General features: G+C 47.3%; 6 protein-coding genes across 6 annotated transcripts; 1 reads left to right on the top strand and 5 right to left on the bottom strand.

Annotated features, from left to right (window-relative positions):
• Positions 1–1283: 1283 nt before the first annotated feature.
• On the top strand, positions 1284–3071 carry FSST1_002605 (uncharacterized protein; the record flags this gene model as incomplete). The annotated part of the gene is made up of 4 exons (XM_083228610.1): positions 1284–1311; positions 1365–1388; positions 1448–1460; positions 1760–3071. 4 exons carry the CDS (start codon positions 1284–1286, stop codon positions 3069–3071), a joined length of 1377 nt encoding a protein of 458 aa, XP_083092787.1.
• A 2417-nt stretch (positions 3072–5488) lies between these two features.
• Positions 5489–7585, bottom strand: FSST1_002604 (riboflavin kinase; the record flags this gene model as incomplete). The annotated part of the gene is made up of 1 exon (XM_083228609.1): positions 5489–7585. The coding sequence occupies one exon, from the start codon at positions 7583–7585 to the stop codon at positions 5489–5491; it is 2097 nt and encodes a 698-aa protein (XP_083092786.1).
• Positions 7586–7889: 304 nt separating this feature from the next.
• On the bottom strand, positions 7890–9686 carry FSST1_002603 (peptidase M24, structural domain-containing protein; the record flags this gene model as incomplete). Its single annotated transcript, XM_083228608.1, has 5 exons — positions 7890–7989; positions 8048–8154; positions 8200–8571; positions 8617–9256; positions 9319–9686. The coding sequence occupies 5 exons, from the start codon at positions 9684–9686 to the stop codon at positions 7890–7892; spliced, it is 1587 nt and encodes a 528-aa protein (XP_083092785.1).
• Positions 9687–10009: 323 nt separating this feature from the next.
• FSST1_002602 (alpha/beta fold hydrolase) lies at positions 10010–11225 on the bottom strand (the record flags this gene model as incomplete). The annotated part of the gene is made up of 3 exons (XM_083228607.1): positions 10010–10218; positions 10270–10975; positions 11022–11225. 3 exons carry the CDS (start codon positions 11223–11225, stop codon positions 10010–10012), a joined length of 1119 nt encoding a protein of 372 aa, XP_083092784.1.
• A 1440-nt stretch (positions 11226–12665) lies between these two features.
• FSST1_002601 (NAD(P)/FAD-dependent oxidoreductase) lies at positions 12666–13667 on the bottom strand (the record flags this gene model as incomplete). Its single annotated transcript, XM_083228606.1, has 2 exons — positions 12666–13218; positions 13270–13667. The coding sequence occupies 2 exons, from the start codon at positions 13665–13667 to the stop codon at positions 12666–12668; spliced, it is 951 nt and encodes a 316-aa protein (XP_083092783.1).
• Positions 13668–14469: 802 nt separating this feature from the next.
• FSST1_002600 (uncharacterized protein) lies at positions 14470–15546 on the bottom strand (the record flags this gene model as incomplete). Its single annotated transcript, XM_083228605.1, has 1 exon — positions 14470–15546. The coding sequence occupies one exon, from the start codon at positions 15544–15546 to the stop codon at positions 14470–14472; it is 1077 nt and encodes a 358-aa protein (XP_083092782.1).
• Between the last annotated feature and the right edge of the window lie 3027 nt (positions 15547–18573).

Genomic DNA, 18573 nt, shown 5'->3' with positions numbered 1-18573 from the left:
AAGGAGGACATTTCCGTTAATGTTTAATCCTATTCCCCTTCTTCTGTATCTATTTTCTCGTATTTCTTTCTCTTCTGAGACCTACGGATACAGTCCTCTTTGCACAATACGCCAAAGTGCCCCTCACCTTTTTTTCCATTTGTTTTAGACTCTGAGGGGCACCCTAGTTGATAACATCACGAATCTCTCACGATAGAAGCAGCGTTATTTGGTCAATTGACTAGATAATCCGCACCGAGGTGAGTCTACACTGAACGTGTCGAGATTGGTTTGGCTCATGACTGATTCAGACAGCCTTTGGCTTCGGGCTTCTTCGTCTAGACTTCTTCCAGGTAAGTTTTTCTTCCACTTTGTTTACCCCAATCACGCCTCGTGGCCCGGTCTTCAATCATTTACTCACCATGCTCAGCAGGTTTGACACCCCATCCGTATGGCCCCTTCGTCTCTTGCCATGTTCCACTCCCGAGCTCGACGCTGACCCAGCTGCCCTTTGCAGTCGCGTACTTGTGGTCTCAGGCCACGACCAGCATGGTCTGTACGATGCTCTTTCATCTATGGCTCTTTTCTATTTTACTTATTATCTTGCTGACTTTTCAGCCAGCTATGACTCAAAGGGTTCAGCCGCCGTCATCACCTGCCTCTCTAACCGGTCGAACCACTCGTCGTACGAGACGGTGTAAGTACTCTCAACGACATCATTGTTATCATTTCCGAAAGCTAACTTCACGGAGCAGCTCGTCAAGTGCCTCAAGGAACTTGTTTTGCCGTCTAGACGGTTCAACCTTTTCCTCTGAGATGACCTTTTCAAGCCGCCGCATTTCCTCCAGCCTCTTTCCTATCTCAACTCTCTCTTTCTCCTCCTCCTCTTGCCTATCCTTTTTGTACGAGATCAGGAGATCCAACTCGCAGGTAAAGGCTATTAGCCGTAAGTAATTAACCTGGTTTTTAAGACATTTAAACTAACATACTGTATATAGTGACCTTTGCGAGGGCATCCCTCTTCTTTATCGTACAGAGGTTCATTGCCTCCGTACGCAGCTTGGCATCTCTATTGCAACTGACCGCAGTCTTGATCGCATTAGAATGCAAGCTATCGGGGTAGTGACCGGGACCGATAGCCTTTGGCTTGATGAGTAAGTTTTTATGCATATGATTATCTCTCTGGCAAATCCTGACTGACTTAGTAGTAGTCGGCATCGTGTACGAGAACTACGACAGGTTAGCTATGTGCAACAAGGTATGTATGTTTTGCAATTGACACGCTTTTACAAGCTTGCGCTGACATGTTGAAGAGACCGGGATCGACTGACTGTGAGTGGCTTTGCCTTTTTTCCCTTGCCTCCACTGATTCCTCTCTGGAGTAGTTGGTCTTGCTTGGTTGGGCGATGGTGAGTAGGTATGCTACTTGACTTGTATTGTACTTGCTGATGCTAACCTGTGTGAACAGATGTCTTTGACTTGTGTGTATGCCGGTGATTGCTTCTTGTTTTGATCATTATGCTAACTTGCAGTGTTGTTGGCTTGCCAGTTGACTGAGGTTGCAAGAGGAAGAAGTTGCTGCTGTCTTCAGCGTGACAGAAGCTTCCTTTATAAGTCAGTAAGTATACTCGCTCAATTGAAACATCCTGCTAACATTTTCAGTAGCCTCTATCATAAGGTTCATGCCGAAAGAGTCACGCCGTGGAAGAAACCTTGTCTTGAGAGAACCTTAGATTTGATCATTGTTGAAAATTTGATCTGCGGCATGCCAGTTTATAAGGGAATTCTATCACTGGCGCATCGGCAAATATGACGGTGATGATCCGGATAACTACCCTGGCTATGCTGGGGTCCATCATGGTGTTCCATTCAACAGCCGTTCCTCTCCATACGACAAGTACGAGTCTGCCTACCCACGATGGGACGAGTTCTCGGGAGAAGTCCGCCAGTGTTTGACTCGTTGTCTGAGGCTCATTGCCGACGAGAACCCGGAGGAATTTGGCAACCAGGTGTACACAAGTTTGCCGCATTGGGTCGGCAAATATCCTGCAAAAGAATTCTTCGACCTCCACTTCGATTACTGGGAGATCCCCTCACAATCTCGACTTCGAAACGCTATGGGCCGCCTTGAGATCCCTGATTTTGTTTGGGACCTTCCAAATACGTGGTCACACAACTGGCTACGCGAAACCAAGGAAGATTGGCACGCAAACGTACCAGTGGACCAACTCGTCAACCACAACGAACCTTATCTGCTCCGATTCAACATGCGCGGGCGCCAAAAAATCAACTTCTCTGCTGCTGCCGCTGCTATACGATTCCTCGGTCTACTTTCCGATACTCAACGAACCCAAATCCGTTCTCTAATTCTCCATGAAGATGCCCCATCTGTGAACATGATGTCCCTTCATGCCAATGGGCTACTTCCTTTCCTAAGGGAGAACCCTTTACTTCGGATAGAACGTCGCGTCAACTTGATCGATACCAAAGGTGTCGCAGACAGTTCAATCCACCAAGTCGTAGGCAACTGGGGAGATGGGGACGATTCGTGCTCCATTGACACCAGTCACATAGTTTCACATGTTTCACGGTGGCTTCTTGACGCTGTTGCAATTGGCAAAGAAGACATTCCTGCTGGATCACTAACCTTGCTACTGGAATCACACCCCTACGCAGATGCCTGCTCAGAGGCTTTTCAGCAAATGATCCACAAGAGGATTGCCTGGTGCCAGGCCCTTCGTGAGTGTGCGGATGTGGACCTTTTTGGGACACTTACAGACAAGGAATCGAAAGCATTGAGGTACGACGCCTATTTGGAAGATGGATTCGAGGAAGCCATTATGCATTTGGTGAACCAGACATCCGAGGTAATTCGCTGCGACTTTGACCCGGGAGTTCCTGTAGACTACCAGAGGGTTGCGGATGAAGCCAGAGATGAGGAATACGAATTTGAAGAGTTATTGGGATGCAGAGTGCCATTCAGCTGTTTTGTTGATATAGAAGGGGAATCTTACAAGAATTCAGTCCTGAAAGAGTATGAGTTCCAGACGCCAGAGGAGTGTTTCCGATCGCGGGCACGCGACAGTCAGTAAGGTTGATTTAAACGGTAGGAGACGCAGATTGGCAGGGAGGAGTTGAGATCTATGCTCATTATTGAGAATCTGAACACACTGGGTAATAACTGTTTGTAATTCACTCTTGGTATTTTAATAGTTCAAATGTTCTAGATTAGAGAATACCACAATTGATTGCCATGAAAATACGTCCGCCAGTCTTTACTTCACCAAGGACTCTTATGTACCCTAGAACACCACGCAACAGTGCTTGCTTGCCATCGTTTGTCACAGGTAGACAATATCCACCGGGCGAGATATTAACATTGAAATGGGAAGTCGCATACTTAATTACTTGATTGCTATAATTATTTTTCAATTCTATCGGTTCGTTGTTCTAGAATTGAGGATCACGGTAGATGAGCTGAGATGTTTTATCTGGTCGCTGTAGCAGGGAGAACGCAAAGTAAGACGAGTCTTGTTCACTTTGTAGCGCTCACAGCATAGTAGATGAAAGATACTGATAGATAGGTACATACGGCAAAAGACTCATTGATATCAATGTCTTGGTAAATTTTAGTAGCGACGTGGTATTCTTCTCTGCGAAAGCTCAATTGATGGTGGTGGATAGAAGTCATCAGTGGATAGGTCCACTAGACAAGGCACCTGTAGGTATGGAGGTATTCACTGATGTCGGTGTTTAGAAATTTAGGGCGATGCGACACTCTTGATGACGCCTCATCGATTACACCTGGACTTTTTTAGTAGAGCGCATGGTACATGGAAACCAATACCTGGAAACTGAGCCTATCATGCAAGGAGTTCAATTGATGCTCTGGATATCAGTCGCGACGCGGTGATCTTTTCGTCTGAGCTCAATTGAGGGAGGGTCCCGTACAAGGCGGTCTTCTTACCTTGTGACGACTTTCGTTGGACACATGACAGATGGCAGCTAGCGCTGAGTATGCCTATTAGATAAGATGTCGATACCTAAACATTTGGAGCAGGGCAGCACTCTTTTGTAGAGCCTGATTGATGTCGCATAAAGACGGTGTTGTTCACCTTGGGGCTTCGGACACAGCGCTCATGGTAGGCAGAAAGCAAGAATGGACAAACCTGTTAGACAGGGCATTCAATCGATGCAGACATCAGTAGCGATGTATGAAAGTTCAATTTGGTCATGTTTTAGGGTCTCTGTTATTGTACACATGGAAGCCAACACTGGGCATATCTATTAGACAGAGGACCCATTTGATACGATATTTTTAGTTGGAAATCAGGAACGGGTGTTTTCTTAGTTTTACTGAGGGTTGTAGAGCTTACGGCAGGTCAATTGAAGTTGATCTGTAGACATTGAGAGCGACGTATGTCAAGCTTAATTGACGTTGGCCATTAAAGCGTGTTAATCAGTTTGAGGCTTCTATCACAGAGCTCATAGTGGACGGAATGCAACATTGGAAACGTCCATGAGATGAGGGATTGGCTTGATTGACGTATGCTTTGGGAGCGATGCAATACGCTTGTCCTGTATCTGACATGGAGGCCCAGACGGTCTCGTTACCTTGTGGTTGAGATTACCAAAAGACGAGTCTTTTGGATGAGGCACTGACTTAATTGATGCCGATAGCTAGACATCAGTAGCGAAATATATTCTTACTATATGACAGAGATCAATTAATAGTGATTTATTAAAATGGTCTTGTTTATTGTAGCTTCGGTGGTAAAGCGAGCGGACAGTGTCTTAATTGACAGTGGGCCATTAAGACGAACTCAGCCATCCACCTTGGGACTTTTATTGTAAAGAGCATGGTGAATGAAATGTAACTAGATAAGTGCATCAGGCAAGGAATTTAATTGATTTAGATACCCATCTATCCCTATCGACGTGGTAGTCTAATTTGTTAAGGCTCAATTGATGGCGGGACAATCTGACATTTGGAGAAGACGTGGTGAATCGATTTGAGATGATACAAGACAATGCTGTGATGTTTCTGATAATGAGCTGCGCATAGCGAGAGATCAAGACAAATTACGCTTTGGCGATGAATTAAAGCCTAACAAAACTGGCTGGTTGTGCAGAGAATGGATGGATGGTCTTGTTCACCTTGTGGGTTTTGTCGTTGAGGAATGGAGAGCGGCAACCAATATTGGGCAAGTCCGATTAATGGATGCTAAATTAATAGAGGCTTAATTAGTATAGTATACGTCAGTTGATGGACGCTCAACTACTGGCTGCTCGTTTGCTATGGCTTGAAGATGGTTCACTAAGACGAAGCGCCAGACTAAAGCCAACCATCAATTATTCACATTCAAAGACATACTCGAGTTAAACATTCCTCTATATTATAATTCGCTTACTCTTCAATGTCATCTCAAAGTAACTGAACTAACAATCCAATCATTGAGAAGCATTCCACTCAAATGTCCTGTCTTCACTTCCACCCAACACCCAATCATCACCTAACAACCCACAACCCCCCATTCCCATAAACCTGATCCCTCATCTCTGCACCCTCACTCCTCACTCCAACCCAATGCGACGGCACTCTATCCAAACCACCCTGCACAACCCCCGCCGCATCACCCAATCTCTCTTTAAACCCTCTATCACTCTTGGCCGCTCTCGTCGCAGATAGATTCACCTCTGGACCCCAAGCTTCCCTGCCCAAACTCGCCGTAGTAGTCATTACATCGCTAGAGTGTTCCTCTACAATATCTTCACCAGATGTTGCGGCGTGTAGATAACCCATAAGCATGACCTTCATCCTCATCTCAAAGAACAACGTGTCTTCAAAGTCATGCAAGATGTGAACGCATACTTTGTTTCGCTGGACAACTCCTGGTGGAGCGTTTCGTAAAGGTGCGATTGTAACGATGGCTTCGTGCCAGTCATCGTCAAAGTCTTCGGCTGGTGTGTTGTTTGGTGGTATGATGCGTGCCCATGCTGCAAAGACACCTCCCATACGCATCTTGACATCGTCTCCGACTTCACTCAGATTCGCAGTCGGAATACCGTACTCCCTCGTAGATGTCCCCGTTCCTCGTACAACCTTCCCAGCGAATTTATATGGAAACGGTGCTTCAGGACCCTCATCGTTGCCAATAATCTGCAACGGGCCGTCAAGACCACTCCCAGTGACCAAGGGATCATATCGTCCTGCTTTCCCATTCTTCCAAGTCTCACTCACAGCGTTCCCCAAACCCGTTTTGTGATACGCTGTGTGCGCGACCTTTTTAATCGCTGCGTTGGATGGCGTCAATCGCTTGGCTCCCTGTTCAACAACTGCTCCTGCAACACCGGTGTACTTCTTAGCAACCTGTGATCCAATCGTAGTAGCGACTTTGATGCCCATCTCCAAAGGCATGGTACTAAGACTCGATCCACGAACGGTGCTCACATCTGTAGATGTGCTGGCTATACGAAACACGGGGCTTCCGCAGAGGATCTTCTTATTATCTTCACCAGCGCAGACGACGAGACGAAAGTATCCATCTGTCGCTGCAGCAGGGATACGCACGATGTGTGTCTCTCTTGGGATGTGGTTCTTCAATTTCCCCGAAGCTTTCTTGACGAAGCGTTTCAAGTCGCGTTGAATACCACGTTCATCAGCTTCGGGGAGGTGTTCGACGCTGGCTCTTGTAGCGGGTGTGACGTTGAGCCAAGTTCCCGTCGTACCCATCAAGGCTTTGAGGGACATGCCCACGTTTCCTGAGTAGCCCTTTTGCTGCATCCATATCGTCCTTGTAGGTGGAAGAGGTTCATCTGAGAGGATTGTAATGGGTACGGATGTAGCGGGACCGCGATACCAGATTAAAGCGTGAGAGTGACGAATGATGCTGAAATGCCTGTTCGACTCGGCGGGATGACTGATGAGACCGCCTGCAAAGTACTGCGCTTCGCCCAAAGCGGCTTTCCATTTTGATGAGTCTTTGGGTTGTTCTTCTTGTGTTGACAAAGCGGCTGAGAGGGCTGAAGAACTCTTTACACGACGAATCTCATGCGCTGGGGTGAAGTCGTTTGACAGGCCGGGACTTAGCGATGTTGGAGTGGGAATGTCATCAACGACAAAGTCAACCTGGTGAGTCCCTCTTGGATCCAAGAACCCCGATTGCTGAGGAGCGTGAGCGCCGGTGAGGTTCGTAGCAGAACGTACAGGTCGAAGAGGTCTTTGAGGAGGGGGAGGAGGAATTAGAGAGGGGTTGTATGAAGGTGAAGAAGGATTGTAGGGATTTGGAGTAGGACTGTATGGAGCTGGAGGAGGGTTGAATGAGCTCTGAGAAGGACTGTATGCGCTTGGAGAAGGATTGTATGCGCCTGGCGAAGGTTGAGAAGGATTATACGACCCAAAATGAGTCTTTAAAGATGGTGAAGGACAAGGTGAAGCATTCGTAGACGTTGGTGGTGGTGCATATGCGGAGCCGAATTGCGGCGAAGGATAAGCACTGTACACGGGCGGCGGAGTCGGCGGCGGCGCAACAGGTTTCCGTAGGAATTGCGGAGGGGCCGGATATTTCTCCATTTCGGAGGGTGAAGCTGGAAAGTAAGGATTCATTGTGTATCACCTAGAAACTCAAAAGTTGATGGGAATGGGAGAGCTGAGTTGAGGTATGTGCATCAGATTAGAGGGAGAAATTGCACCGTGTTGGTCAATCAGGGGTTAATATTGACACAGTATCCAGACAAAGAATGTTTCCATCGAGACTTTTAATTGTTTGATACGGGGAAGCCAAGCGAGATGGGAAGTGGGTATTTATAGAAGTCTCGTCATTCATGGTTTATTTATGCTTAAGTTTTTAAATAGATTGCTGTCACTGGCTTGTCACAGGTTCAATCACGCTTTGTTGGGGCAGAGTCAATTAAGCTGCAGACACCAAAGCTTCCATCTCGTCCAATTCCCTAGGAACATCCGTCAAGTTCTCATGTCCAGTCTCAGTGACGAGAATGTTGTCCTCAATGCTATTAATAGCGATTAGCAAAATTGGCATCGATAGCGTGACGGTGCACCACAACTTACCGGACTCCACCAACATCCCAGTACTTGTCCAGGACGTCCTTGTTGATGAACTTGCTGTGCGCGGGGTCTTCGAGATAAGGATCGATGATGAACTTGCAAAAGTAGATCTAACAATGTCAGTGACTACATCAAACCTTGACTCAGAAACTTACACCAGGCTCAACTGTGACAACACTGCCAGCGGGGAGCTTGCCTCGCACGCGCAAGTATCGGAACAGCTTATCCTTGTCGGCAAAGTTGGGGTTACCACCAGTGTCGTGGGTATCCATGCCGAGATAATGACCCAGGCCGTGAGGGAGGAAAGCAGCGCTCGTGCGAGCCTTGAGGATCTCGTCCTTGTCACCCTGGAGAATACCAGCCTCGAGAAGACCATCAATGGCAATCTGGTGAGCGAGAACGTGAACGTCATCCCATAGAACACCCTCCTTGAGGATGTCTATGCATGCCTTTTGCATCTTGAGGACAGTCTCGTAAATATGACGGGATTCCTTGGTGAACTTGCCCGACAGAGGGAATGTTCGTGTCTAACAGGTCAGCTCAATTCTGACATCACAATAGGGTACACTCACAATGTCGGCAGCGTAGTTGTTGTATTCGCAACCAGCGTCCATCAACAGGTTGAGCTTGCCCTCTGTGGGAGCATCGTTTCCGACGTAATGCAGGGTAGCAGCAGCCCTTCCAGCAGCAGCAATAGGATCATACGACATCTTCTTGCAACCGTGAGCCATGCATCGCTCGTAGAAAGCAGCCTCCAGCTCCTGCTCGTTCTTGGCAGCCTTTGCCTTGGCAAAGACAGCTCGGTGTCCAATGCCAGAGATATAGTTGGCCTTTCGCAGCATAGCGACCTCGTACTCGTCCTTTACCACGCGCGACACCTCGATGGCGTTCTTGAGGACGTCAAAGTTCTTGTTACCGAATTCGATAAAGGATACATGGTCGGAAACTTGCTTCGCGATAGCAAAAGCGGAGGCTTTTGGGTTTGCGGCGCCAAGGTGGGCGAGGGTAGCGTTGAGTTCGGTGGTCAGCTTGACCTCGTCGACGTCGTACTGCGAGAGGGCTTCGTCGATGCTAACGGGGAGACCGGACCAGATAACGTCGTCGGGGTTAATGGGGGGAATGAAGAGGATCGATTTGGAGGATTGGATGTCGTAGATAAAGTGGCTATCGGGGAGGTTGCAGCCGGTGAGGTAGTAAAAGTATCGTCGTTGACTGTTTTGGTGGATGATGATCAGAACATGTTCTTGTAGAGATAAGGAGCTGGGATGACGCACCGGAAGGGTTCGGGCTCGTCACTATCCTCCATCATGCGAGTCAATTGACTCTCGAGGTAAATAATGCCGTTGGCATCGGAGACGTCTTTGCGAATGAGGTCGACGACGCGCTTCGCGTGGGCTTTGCCTGGGTATTTGCCCTTGAGGACGGCATCGTAGTTTTCGGCGACCATGTTGGAAGACGGTCTAACTGTTTCGATGCGGGGTATTTTCGACGAGGTATGTTGCGTGCGGATCTCGCGTCTATGTCGTGTAACTCTCAAAGTCGAGGAAGAGAGAAAAGTTGCTGATGGAGAATAAAAACGAGGATACGACCGAGATAAAGACAACCCCGCTATCCTCGGAGTTTTTGTTATGACGGAAGCCATTCACGAGACAGGAAGCTCCTTACGTTTTAGTGGTCGCAGTTCACTAATTGCCTTCCCGTTACAGGGTCTTGGTAGTGGGGGTCGGTTGGTGGCGGCTTGTGCAGGGACAACCTCCACTTGCGATGGATGACAGATGGGAACAAAATGGAACGATAAAAGATTTCATGATGAAGAAATGGATCAATTGAAGAACGGGCTATCATTTATCCATTACAGGGACTAACAGTAAGAAAAAGAAGTGCATTGGAAGCTGCAATGAAGCTATGTACAGGTGAATAATGTGCAAACAAATTAAGTACAAGTCCAGCTCAACTCAATTGAGCTCATTCAGAAAGAAAGTCAAAAATGGCGTTATAAGTAAACGGGTGTGAGTATCCAAAGTTCAATCCATGTCCAGCACCTGGAACAACTGTCGTGTTGAAGCGTGAAGCTTGAGTGAAAAATTGCTTGGAGTAGTCGAGCAATGAAGGAAGCTTGACGCCCACGCTGGTAGTCGAGTAGCAGTTGTCACCACAAAAGGGAATGTCGCGTGCTGGGATTTGTTAGTTTACGTTGCTCGTCAATTCAATTGGGATTGACCTACATCCTGTCACAATCTGGACTGGGCCAGTATATGTGTTGTTCACGCCCGCCGGTGCACCAAGAGTCAGAAGTTCACCAGGTGTAACAGGCTGACCATTCTCAAAAGCAACCTTTAAGAACTCAGGATCAAAGTCACCTTCCGCAAAGAAATTAGTCTGTACGCCTACAGTCGACGCAGGAGCGACATATCCAGGAGGATAAATAGGTGAGTCAACAACGGGGACAAAGTTGGCTGCGAGCGCAAACCAGGGTAGGTAAGCTGTCGCCTGAGTGAAACCCGTCAAGACGATGGCGTCAGTGAGCTCGGGACTTTCGTTGGCGAGGGCATAGGTAATAACGGAACCAAAGGAGTGACCTAGGTGGACGACCTTGGAGTATCCGCCGCAGCCGACACCAGGAAGAGATCCTTCACGGGCGTGCTTGGTGAGGGCTTTGAGAGCTGCGATCTCGAGAAAGACTTGGATCTCGTTGACGGGGTTGCCCTTGGATGAAGCACCGATGCCGAGACGGTCCCATGTTAGGGTTGAGTAGCCGTGCTCGTCTACCGCGCGTTCAACGTAGCTGTAGTTGTAATTATTATAGGGAAAGTCCCAGTAACTTCTGTCAAACCCAATGCCATGTGTCATAATCTGGAGTTGATCTCCAGGACCGGCATCGGGTTGACAGTATGTAGCTGCGAGGTCATAACTGCCGGTGACATTGGCTTTCTACTACAAGTCAGCATCAATTGAAGTAAGCTGTTCAATAACTTACACCAGTCTGGACTGTTAACGGATATGGAGTACCGCCCTGTCGAGCAAGATTGATAGCAAAGTTTGTAACATCAATCTCTGTCAACGGCGCCTCAATACTAAAGACTGCATTCTCAGAGGTGATTGACACGGGGACTGTAATGTTTGTGCATTTGCGCGCCGAAGCAACGGCAATAAAAGAAAAGAGAGCCAAAGGTTTGATCATGATGTAATAATACCCTCTTTGGGTTTTTAAAGGACTGGAAGAAGATAAGACACGAGGGAGATGAACTGATACATTGTTATTCCCGCATGGCGATCATGGCCACACTTTATACAAGACATGAAGAAGGTGAAATTACAAATTGTTCGTCATCCGCTGATCGACCCTGCACAAACGGCCAAACTAAACTAGACTGCATTAGAAAAGCTGCAGTATTTTTTGTTTCCGTCTGTGTGTCTCTATTTGCATTTGTTGTTTCTTACAGTCGCGATCTCATCCATGACGGCTCCTGTCATGTGGAGTGGTCCGACCATCATCGGGGCACTGACGCTATCACTGTCTCGTTTGCAGTAGTACAAGTTGAGCATGGTCAACCAACCGGAGAATACAAACACGGACACTAACGTGCGGGCTGGCTATTGAGATCTTCCCTCGCCTTGTCGCAGCTAATGTAAGAGGTCCATTAAGTTGCCTCCGCTTCGACTTTAGCTACGGGAACTTTCCCCCAGAGATTGCAGAGTCCACTCGGTGAATGCAGAATGCAGTTTAGTCGACTTGTCTACTGCATGGTAAGAAGTCTAGATCTCTTTTTTTCTCTCATTTGTAATTCCCTTGCAGAAGGTTATGCAGCATTGTCCTTGTTTATTACTTGCCACTGTTGGAGCTGAACATGTAATGCTGACTGCTCTTATACCCGCTTACATGCATTCAAGACAAGACAAACCCAGAAAGCAGGGAATACATGACAAATTGTCTCGGGAACCAGTCTGCAATTGACTCAAAAAATGATACGTCTGGGCCGTTGCAGTCCCCTCCTAGCAGCGGATTGTGATAGACATGACTATCAACTGAGACAAGCACACTGACCGGTACACTAACTAACAAACCAGCTAAAAGCACCGGGTCTATTTTGTTCTAGCGCCGGATGTAATTAATAACAGCGGAGAGCGGAATGAACACGAGTGTACGTACTTTTGATGTCAGAGTAGCAGCAAGTTACCATCATGGACACAATTGACATCATGAGAAGGTTTTGCAGTATTCTCAAGGTTTAGGCTAATAAAGTCAATTAACAACAAAACAATCATGGGAAAGTCTTACAAGGACATGTCCACCAGGTGTAGACTAATTTATCCCGCCGTTGCCGGTCTTGGTAGTCTGGATCAATCTCAAACACACACGGCTGGCGATGATCCAGATGAGCCACTGCCGAGAACAAACTAACACAAGACCATCTCGAAAAAAGAGCCATTCATAATACACACAGCTTAGATCAATTGACACTCGGGCCTCGATGCGAAACACTTTGGCCAATTGGGCAAACATGTCGCTCAAGTTGTCAAAGCTGTGAGTCTCACACGTTGTCAAACCTGGACCGAGTCTTCAAACACCAAGCATCAACCCAAACAATTACACAATTGCTATCTCAAACACAAACTCGACTCACAGCTCATCCTTCTCATCAAACTCCTTCTGCAACTGCATCGCCATTCCCAGCGCCGCAAATCCCCCCATATGCATCGCCTGCAAAACACTCCTAAGCATCGTTGCCGCATCCCCAAACGCAAAGCATCCTTTCAAGCTTGTCTCATTCCAGGGCGCTTCGACTTTAATATCACCAGTGGGTGTTTTCTCGAGACCCAATTGCTCTGCAAAAGGCGCTGCTTGTACGACGTTGGGGTGATTGACGACAAACCCTTCTATCTTGGATGTTCCATCCTCAAAGGTGATCTTTACAGAAGGTCCACCATTCACGAGCGCGAAAGAAGTAATCTTTCGGTCGTCGTAGTGGACTTTACTGCTGTGGATCTTGGATTGAATGGGCTCAATGAGGGAGGTGTTGGTGTTGGTGTAGACTGTTACTGAGTGGGAGAGACGTTTGGCCATGGGTGTTATATGAGCGAGCATGTCGGCGTTGGATATCATGCCGCCTGCAAAGACACCTACAGACTCTGCTCCTCGTTCCTCAAAGCCATGGCAGTAAAGACAATGGAAGCTGACAAGTATTAGCAAGCAGTCCTCCTTCACATCGAACGAGTTCACTTACATGCCCCGACCCCAACAATCAGCATAACCCTCAGGCAAACCGTCAAAAACATCCCTCACACCAGTCCCAAGACCAAGTTTCCTCCCTTTGTAGGTCTTTCCATCCTTATCAACCGCTTCAAAGATGCCATCGTCCGTCTTGCGCACGGTATTTACCGTAGCAGACTGGTACTCCACGCTGTGGTAACGTTTCTCGAGATCATCACGAGCTTTAGCGCGGAAAGAAGCTGGATCAACATGATCGAAACCAAGAACGTTGTGCATGTGTTTTGTAGGGGCGTTGCGGTATATGCCTGAGTCGAGGATGAGGACTGAGTAGACTTGGCGGGCGAGTGTTGAGGCCATGGAGAGGCCGGCTGGACCACCGCCGACGATGAGAACGTCGTAGAGTTTGGACATTTTGGATAGTAGATCAATTAGAGTGAGTGATTTGGATGTATGAATGTCTTGATGATATGCTTCTTGGTCTTGTTGGCGTTCTTCATTATATACACAAAACGGAGAGATGTGAAAGGCTCCGATCGGAGACTTTGGGTATGTATCCTGCGGGTCGAAAAAAGACGCCGATGATATTTGATTCAATTCCCATTTCATTTCTACACGTCCTTTATTTATTTGAGCTTGTGCGACTGAATGTGCTCAATTGAAGAGCTGGTGGTTAAGACAGCGGCTCATTTCACCCTTGAGGGCATCGTGAGATCAGCATCACATTTAGGCAGCGAGGTCAAGTCCCACATTCCTTCGGCCCTAGGTACCTACACAAGACATGGACTGTATTGGCAACATTAACAGCCTCATCAAATGTACCACAAGCGACGCAGGGGCGGTGGCCTCGACTTGGCTAACACTAGAAACATCTCAATTGTACAGCATCATCAAGTCAGCATGTATGGGTGCACCAATTCGGAAACAATTCTGGACCTATTTATTGTACACTATGTACCAAGGTATAAGGCAAATCCCGGCCGGGACTCTACTAAATAAGAAAGAATATCGCTTAGACAAATGCAAGCAAGTAGGTTTCCACCGATCCAGTCACGATGCTCAAGCCTGTCAAAAGCGAGCACCAGTAACCACATCACCCCAACATTCATAAACGCTCCAAGGTAAATGCAAGGGTTATAGAGGACCAGTCCGCGATGAGGCTCTCCCATCATTTTTATCTCGAGATCACTAATGGCATATCTCAAGTTCGGACCTGCTACGAGTCGTCACCCAGCACTACCCAAGCATCAGAAGTCGGAGTCGCTGCACCGTCAGAAATCTCCCGCTGACGAGGTCCATCATCAAATTCGCTATCGGAAAAGCAATCGTAGTCGGAAAGTATCTCGTCCGAAATAAGATCCGGTGGTTGTGATGTATCAACGTCAAAGGAAGGTTGGGACCCGTCGAGCTCGTATATCACGCGCAGAGGAGCGAATGTGCGCTGCGATGGGCTCTGTGAGTCGGGAAGGGAAGTATCGTCGTCTGAAGAGGAGAGGAGTTGGGCGATGGTTTGATCACCGCCCAGATCTGTGAAAGAGAGGTCTAGATGTAGAGGCTGGTTGAAGCTGAAACTTTGGGAGCGCTTGGATTTGCGGGTTGGCTTCGCAGTCCGGATGGAGTAGATGGGTTCTTGGTGGTTGATGCTTTCAAGATTGAAGCCCTCGCCGCGAACTTGTTCATCATCGTACAGCAGACCCATGCGATACAGTTCAGCAACTTGGTCATCTTCAGTCATGGGCATCTTTCGGCCCAGATAGACATTCCCTCTGGCCGTGGAGGCATCCCGAAACGCTTCCTCTCTTTCAAGTGTAGGTCTTCTGACGAGACGGTATCGGTCGCTGGGGAGAGAAACCTTACTTCTGGCCAGGTCCCTCCCCTCTAGCTCATCGGAACCACCCAGTCCGTTAGAATGGGCAAGATTCCGGGCCGTGCGATTACGGTGGACATGTGTCCATCGTGGATTCGCGCGCTGCAGATTCCCTGTCGAGATCTCAAAGTTTAAGATCTTTTCGAGCTGAGGACGGCGCGCGGAAGCGGTAGTAGTATCTTGTTGACCACAGCGATGGCAAGTGGCTTCACCCCAGTTCGACGTTGTACACGGTAGTCCAGTATCGAGGCATAGGTTCGCGCCTTTGTGCTGGGCTTGACGTTTGGCTGTTGCGCGGACAAAGTGATTCCGGGATGTGTGGGCGCGGGTCTTGACGATACTAGGCGCCGAAGAAATGGGAAAGTGTTTATTCTCCGAAATAGAAGCTGGGAGATCACCCGAGCTGTTGAGTAACAGAGGATCCATGGTGAAGAAACGACGATTAACTTATAGAAGATAAGTATGTGCTTTTAGATGGAAGATGAAGGTTAGATGATGTGTCTTTTTTGTCAAAGGGCGTGACAAATGGCGTAAGACGTTGCGTGCTCGCACGAAAGGGCGCACGATTACTATGGAAAGAATATGGAAGAGATGACTAGAAGACTCGAGGCGACAGTATTAATATGGATGGTATCATGTTGACTCGAAGAGGCGTATTAAGTGCGATATCGTCTTGATTGGTTACCGGAGGAGTCATATGCCCCGTACTAGGGACCCCCAGACCATTGCATTACACTCACTAATTGTTGGTCAGGGTACCTAAACTAGGCTGAAGCGACGCTGGGCACGGCTGTAGTAGGTACTTTGAGGATGATGGCTCATAATGAACAGCCGTGACGTGACTCACTTGCTTGATCCGGGCATGCCAGAGATAACCGAGTGGCGCAGTTGAACCGCCGTCTCCGGATTCATGTCTGACAGGCAAACTAGGAGTGCCCACGATAAGCAGGTTTTTGAAGAAATGCCTTATCGTCGAGGCATAGAGCGAGGCGCATGATGTTGTTAAACGTGGGGATGCTACATCAAGATGCTGTTGTGCTAGGCAAGACATGCGTGTGACTGAATCGCGATTGGACAAGATAGCAAGAATGGCTCACGCTGATGATAAGCAAAAAAAGAGGGTGTCGTCATGTAAGTACTCTTTTCGTATAATTACAGCACAAAAGGTACATGTAGTTGCCTAGAGAATTGCCCGGGTGTTGGTCTTCTACCAAGGTTCTTCTTCTTTTTCTTGTACTGTAGCCTGCTGACCAAGGTTGGAGACAAAGACAGGGAAACAAACCTGGGGAAGCCAGTTTCTGAAACGGGACAAGGCATGAAATGACGATAGAGGGTTTGTTGTTATTGGTCCGTGTTAGAGCGTTGCATTGGGAGATTGTTTGATCACCCGTTGGTGCAGAAAGTTGGAGTTGACCAACAGTTGTCCGAGGATAAAGGCACGATGTGGTGACAAGGCAGCCACAGATAAGAAAGTTCTAAATGCGGCAATCCCTTGTTACGTTCACTGCATTTTTAACCCCCAGGTCTTGTATTGTGTTGCATGACAATATTTCTTAAACCAGGTAACCAAGGCATCCAGTTGGCTGAAAGGGACAGAGCCGAGGCGGATCATTTACTGCATTATTGACTCTTCCCCATAACTCCAACCCATGTAGGACTGCATTGATTGAGGGCATGGCTACTGTCAAATAAACACTGTCGTCCTAACCGTGGCCCGACCACTGCATTTGGACCTCTCAAGTTGTCGAGTTGTTGTCAAGTCAAACTGATGCCAACATGTTCACTGCAATTTTGACCTCCTTCGATAGTCTTGTATAAGATAACTGCATTGCCTGCAACAATATTGTCAGGAGTCTGCCATTAAACTATTTCCATGTTTTTTGACCTCTCTCGGGCTGTTATCATATCCAAGTTGGGTCCACTAGCTAGTCTTCTAAACACCTAGGATTGAAGCCAACCTCGCCCAACATTCTTGGGCACACATAGCCTGAGAGAGGTTAAAATCGCAGTGAAAACGTTGCCACCAAACAACTGCTCTGGTACGGCTGTATCAATCAATTCAGTTGTTATCGGGCAAGTTGGCCTCGGCTGCCTCTCAAGGTCACAGAGTGTTTGCCCGTGCATGTTTTTTTTTTTTTTTGACTACCATTTTCAAGTCACCCCAAGTTATTTATTGCTTGCTCTTGCTGGTTTCAAGGCCTTTCCCCATACTGAACTCTTGTTTGTATACGCGAAACCTCTTCTTCCTGGAACAATCTACAATGCCATTATTGTAATCCTCATAGATCTTACTAGGTTTCAGCAGTGATCAAGGCCTTGCTGGACTCTGAGAACTGCTCTTGTTACTGTTTATCTCCTGGGTCTAATATCATTACTTATTGATGTTCCACTCGTTCTCATAAAAATCGGTGATTGCAATGGGTGATAGAAATACCACCCTTCAAGCTTTAAGCTACAGAAGTAAACAGCCCAGGTAATGTGGTCAAAGAAGTTGAAGCTGCTAATAATTTTATGTCTTTTGTTTCTTGGCTAATGTTTCTGGTACCCTGGGCTAACTACTTCATCGGGAATTTTACTGCATTTCTAACCTCTCTCGGGCTGTTGTGTGTCAAAACTTGCACTGTACTGTACGACAAAGCGTAGGCAAGTATCCAAGGTTTTCTGGTTTCTTGCGATTTCCAAAGTTCAATACTGACTTTTCCTTTGCTCTGCAACTTTGTTTGAAGTAAAGTGGTATCGATGGTGACGTCAATTAATCCTGGTCGGACGCTTCATTGCGATTTTAACCTCACCCAAGGCATTGCCTAGAACTGTAACCACAACGTCTCTTAAAATAAGGAAGGCATCCAACAAATGTGTAATACGACTCATCGTGACCAATATTCCCTGTTGCAACTACTATATTCACTTATTGTTATTCACTTTAATGGTACGTTATTGTGGAAGAGATCTGGTTATGCGAATTCGGTCGACCACTGTCTGTGTAAGTGAACCTTGGCTTTGGTTAGCCTCAAGCTCTGTTCCCAACTACACTCTCATCCACACACGAGAAACCTCTTTATCACTAAATACAAGGACAAATATGCATACAGATTCTGCAATCCATAGATATTACTGGGATTTTGTATTAATTATGTATGCTACCATATGGCCTTCCTGCCGACTCCTACTCGTTTCTCATTGGAAAGTGATTTGGGGATGTGCTGAACTTATAAAGAGTCGGTTTCACTGCATTTTTAACCTCTCTCGAGTTGTCGTATACCAGGTTTCCCTAGATAAGGCTGATTTTACTTGCAATGCATTTTTTCCCGTCTGTTGAGTAAGGTGAGCTCGGGGGAGGTTAAAATTGCAGTGAAGAGAGGCAAAATCTCTCCCCCTGCTGGTGCTCTTCCACAGCCACTGTAGCCCAGTCCTACATGCCCACACCAAAATGCATCACAACTTAACTTGACA

This window comes from Fusarium sambucinum, chromosome IV (genome assembly GCF_050947815.1).
Source record: "Fusarium sambucinum isolate potato_lamoka chromosome IV, whole genome shotgun sequence".
NCBI classification, from domain to species: Eukaryota; Fungi; Ascomycota; class Sordariomycetes; order Hypocreales; family Nectriaceae; genus Fusarium; species Fusarium sambucinum.
This window is presented reverse-complemented; position numbering and strand designations above follow the sequence as displayed.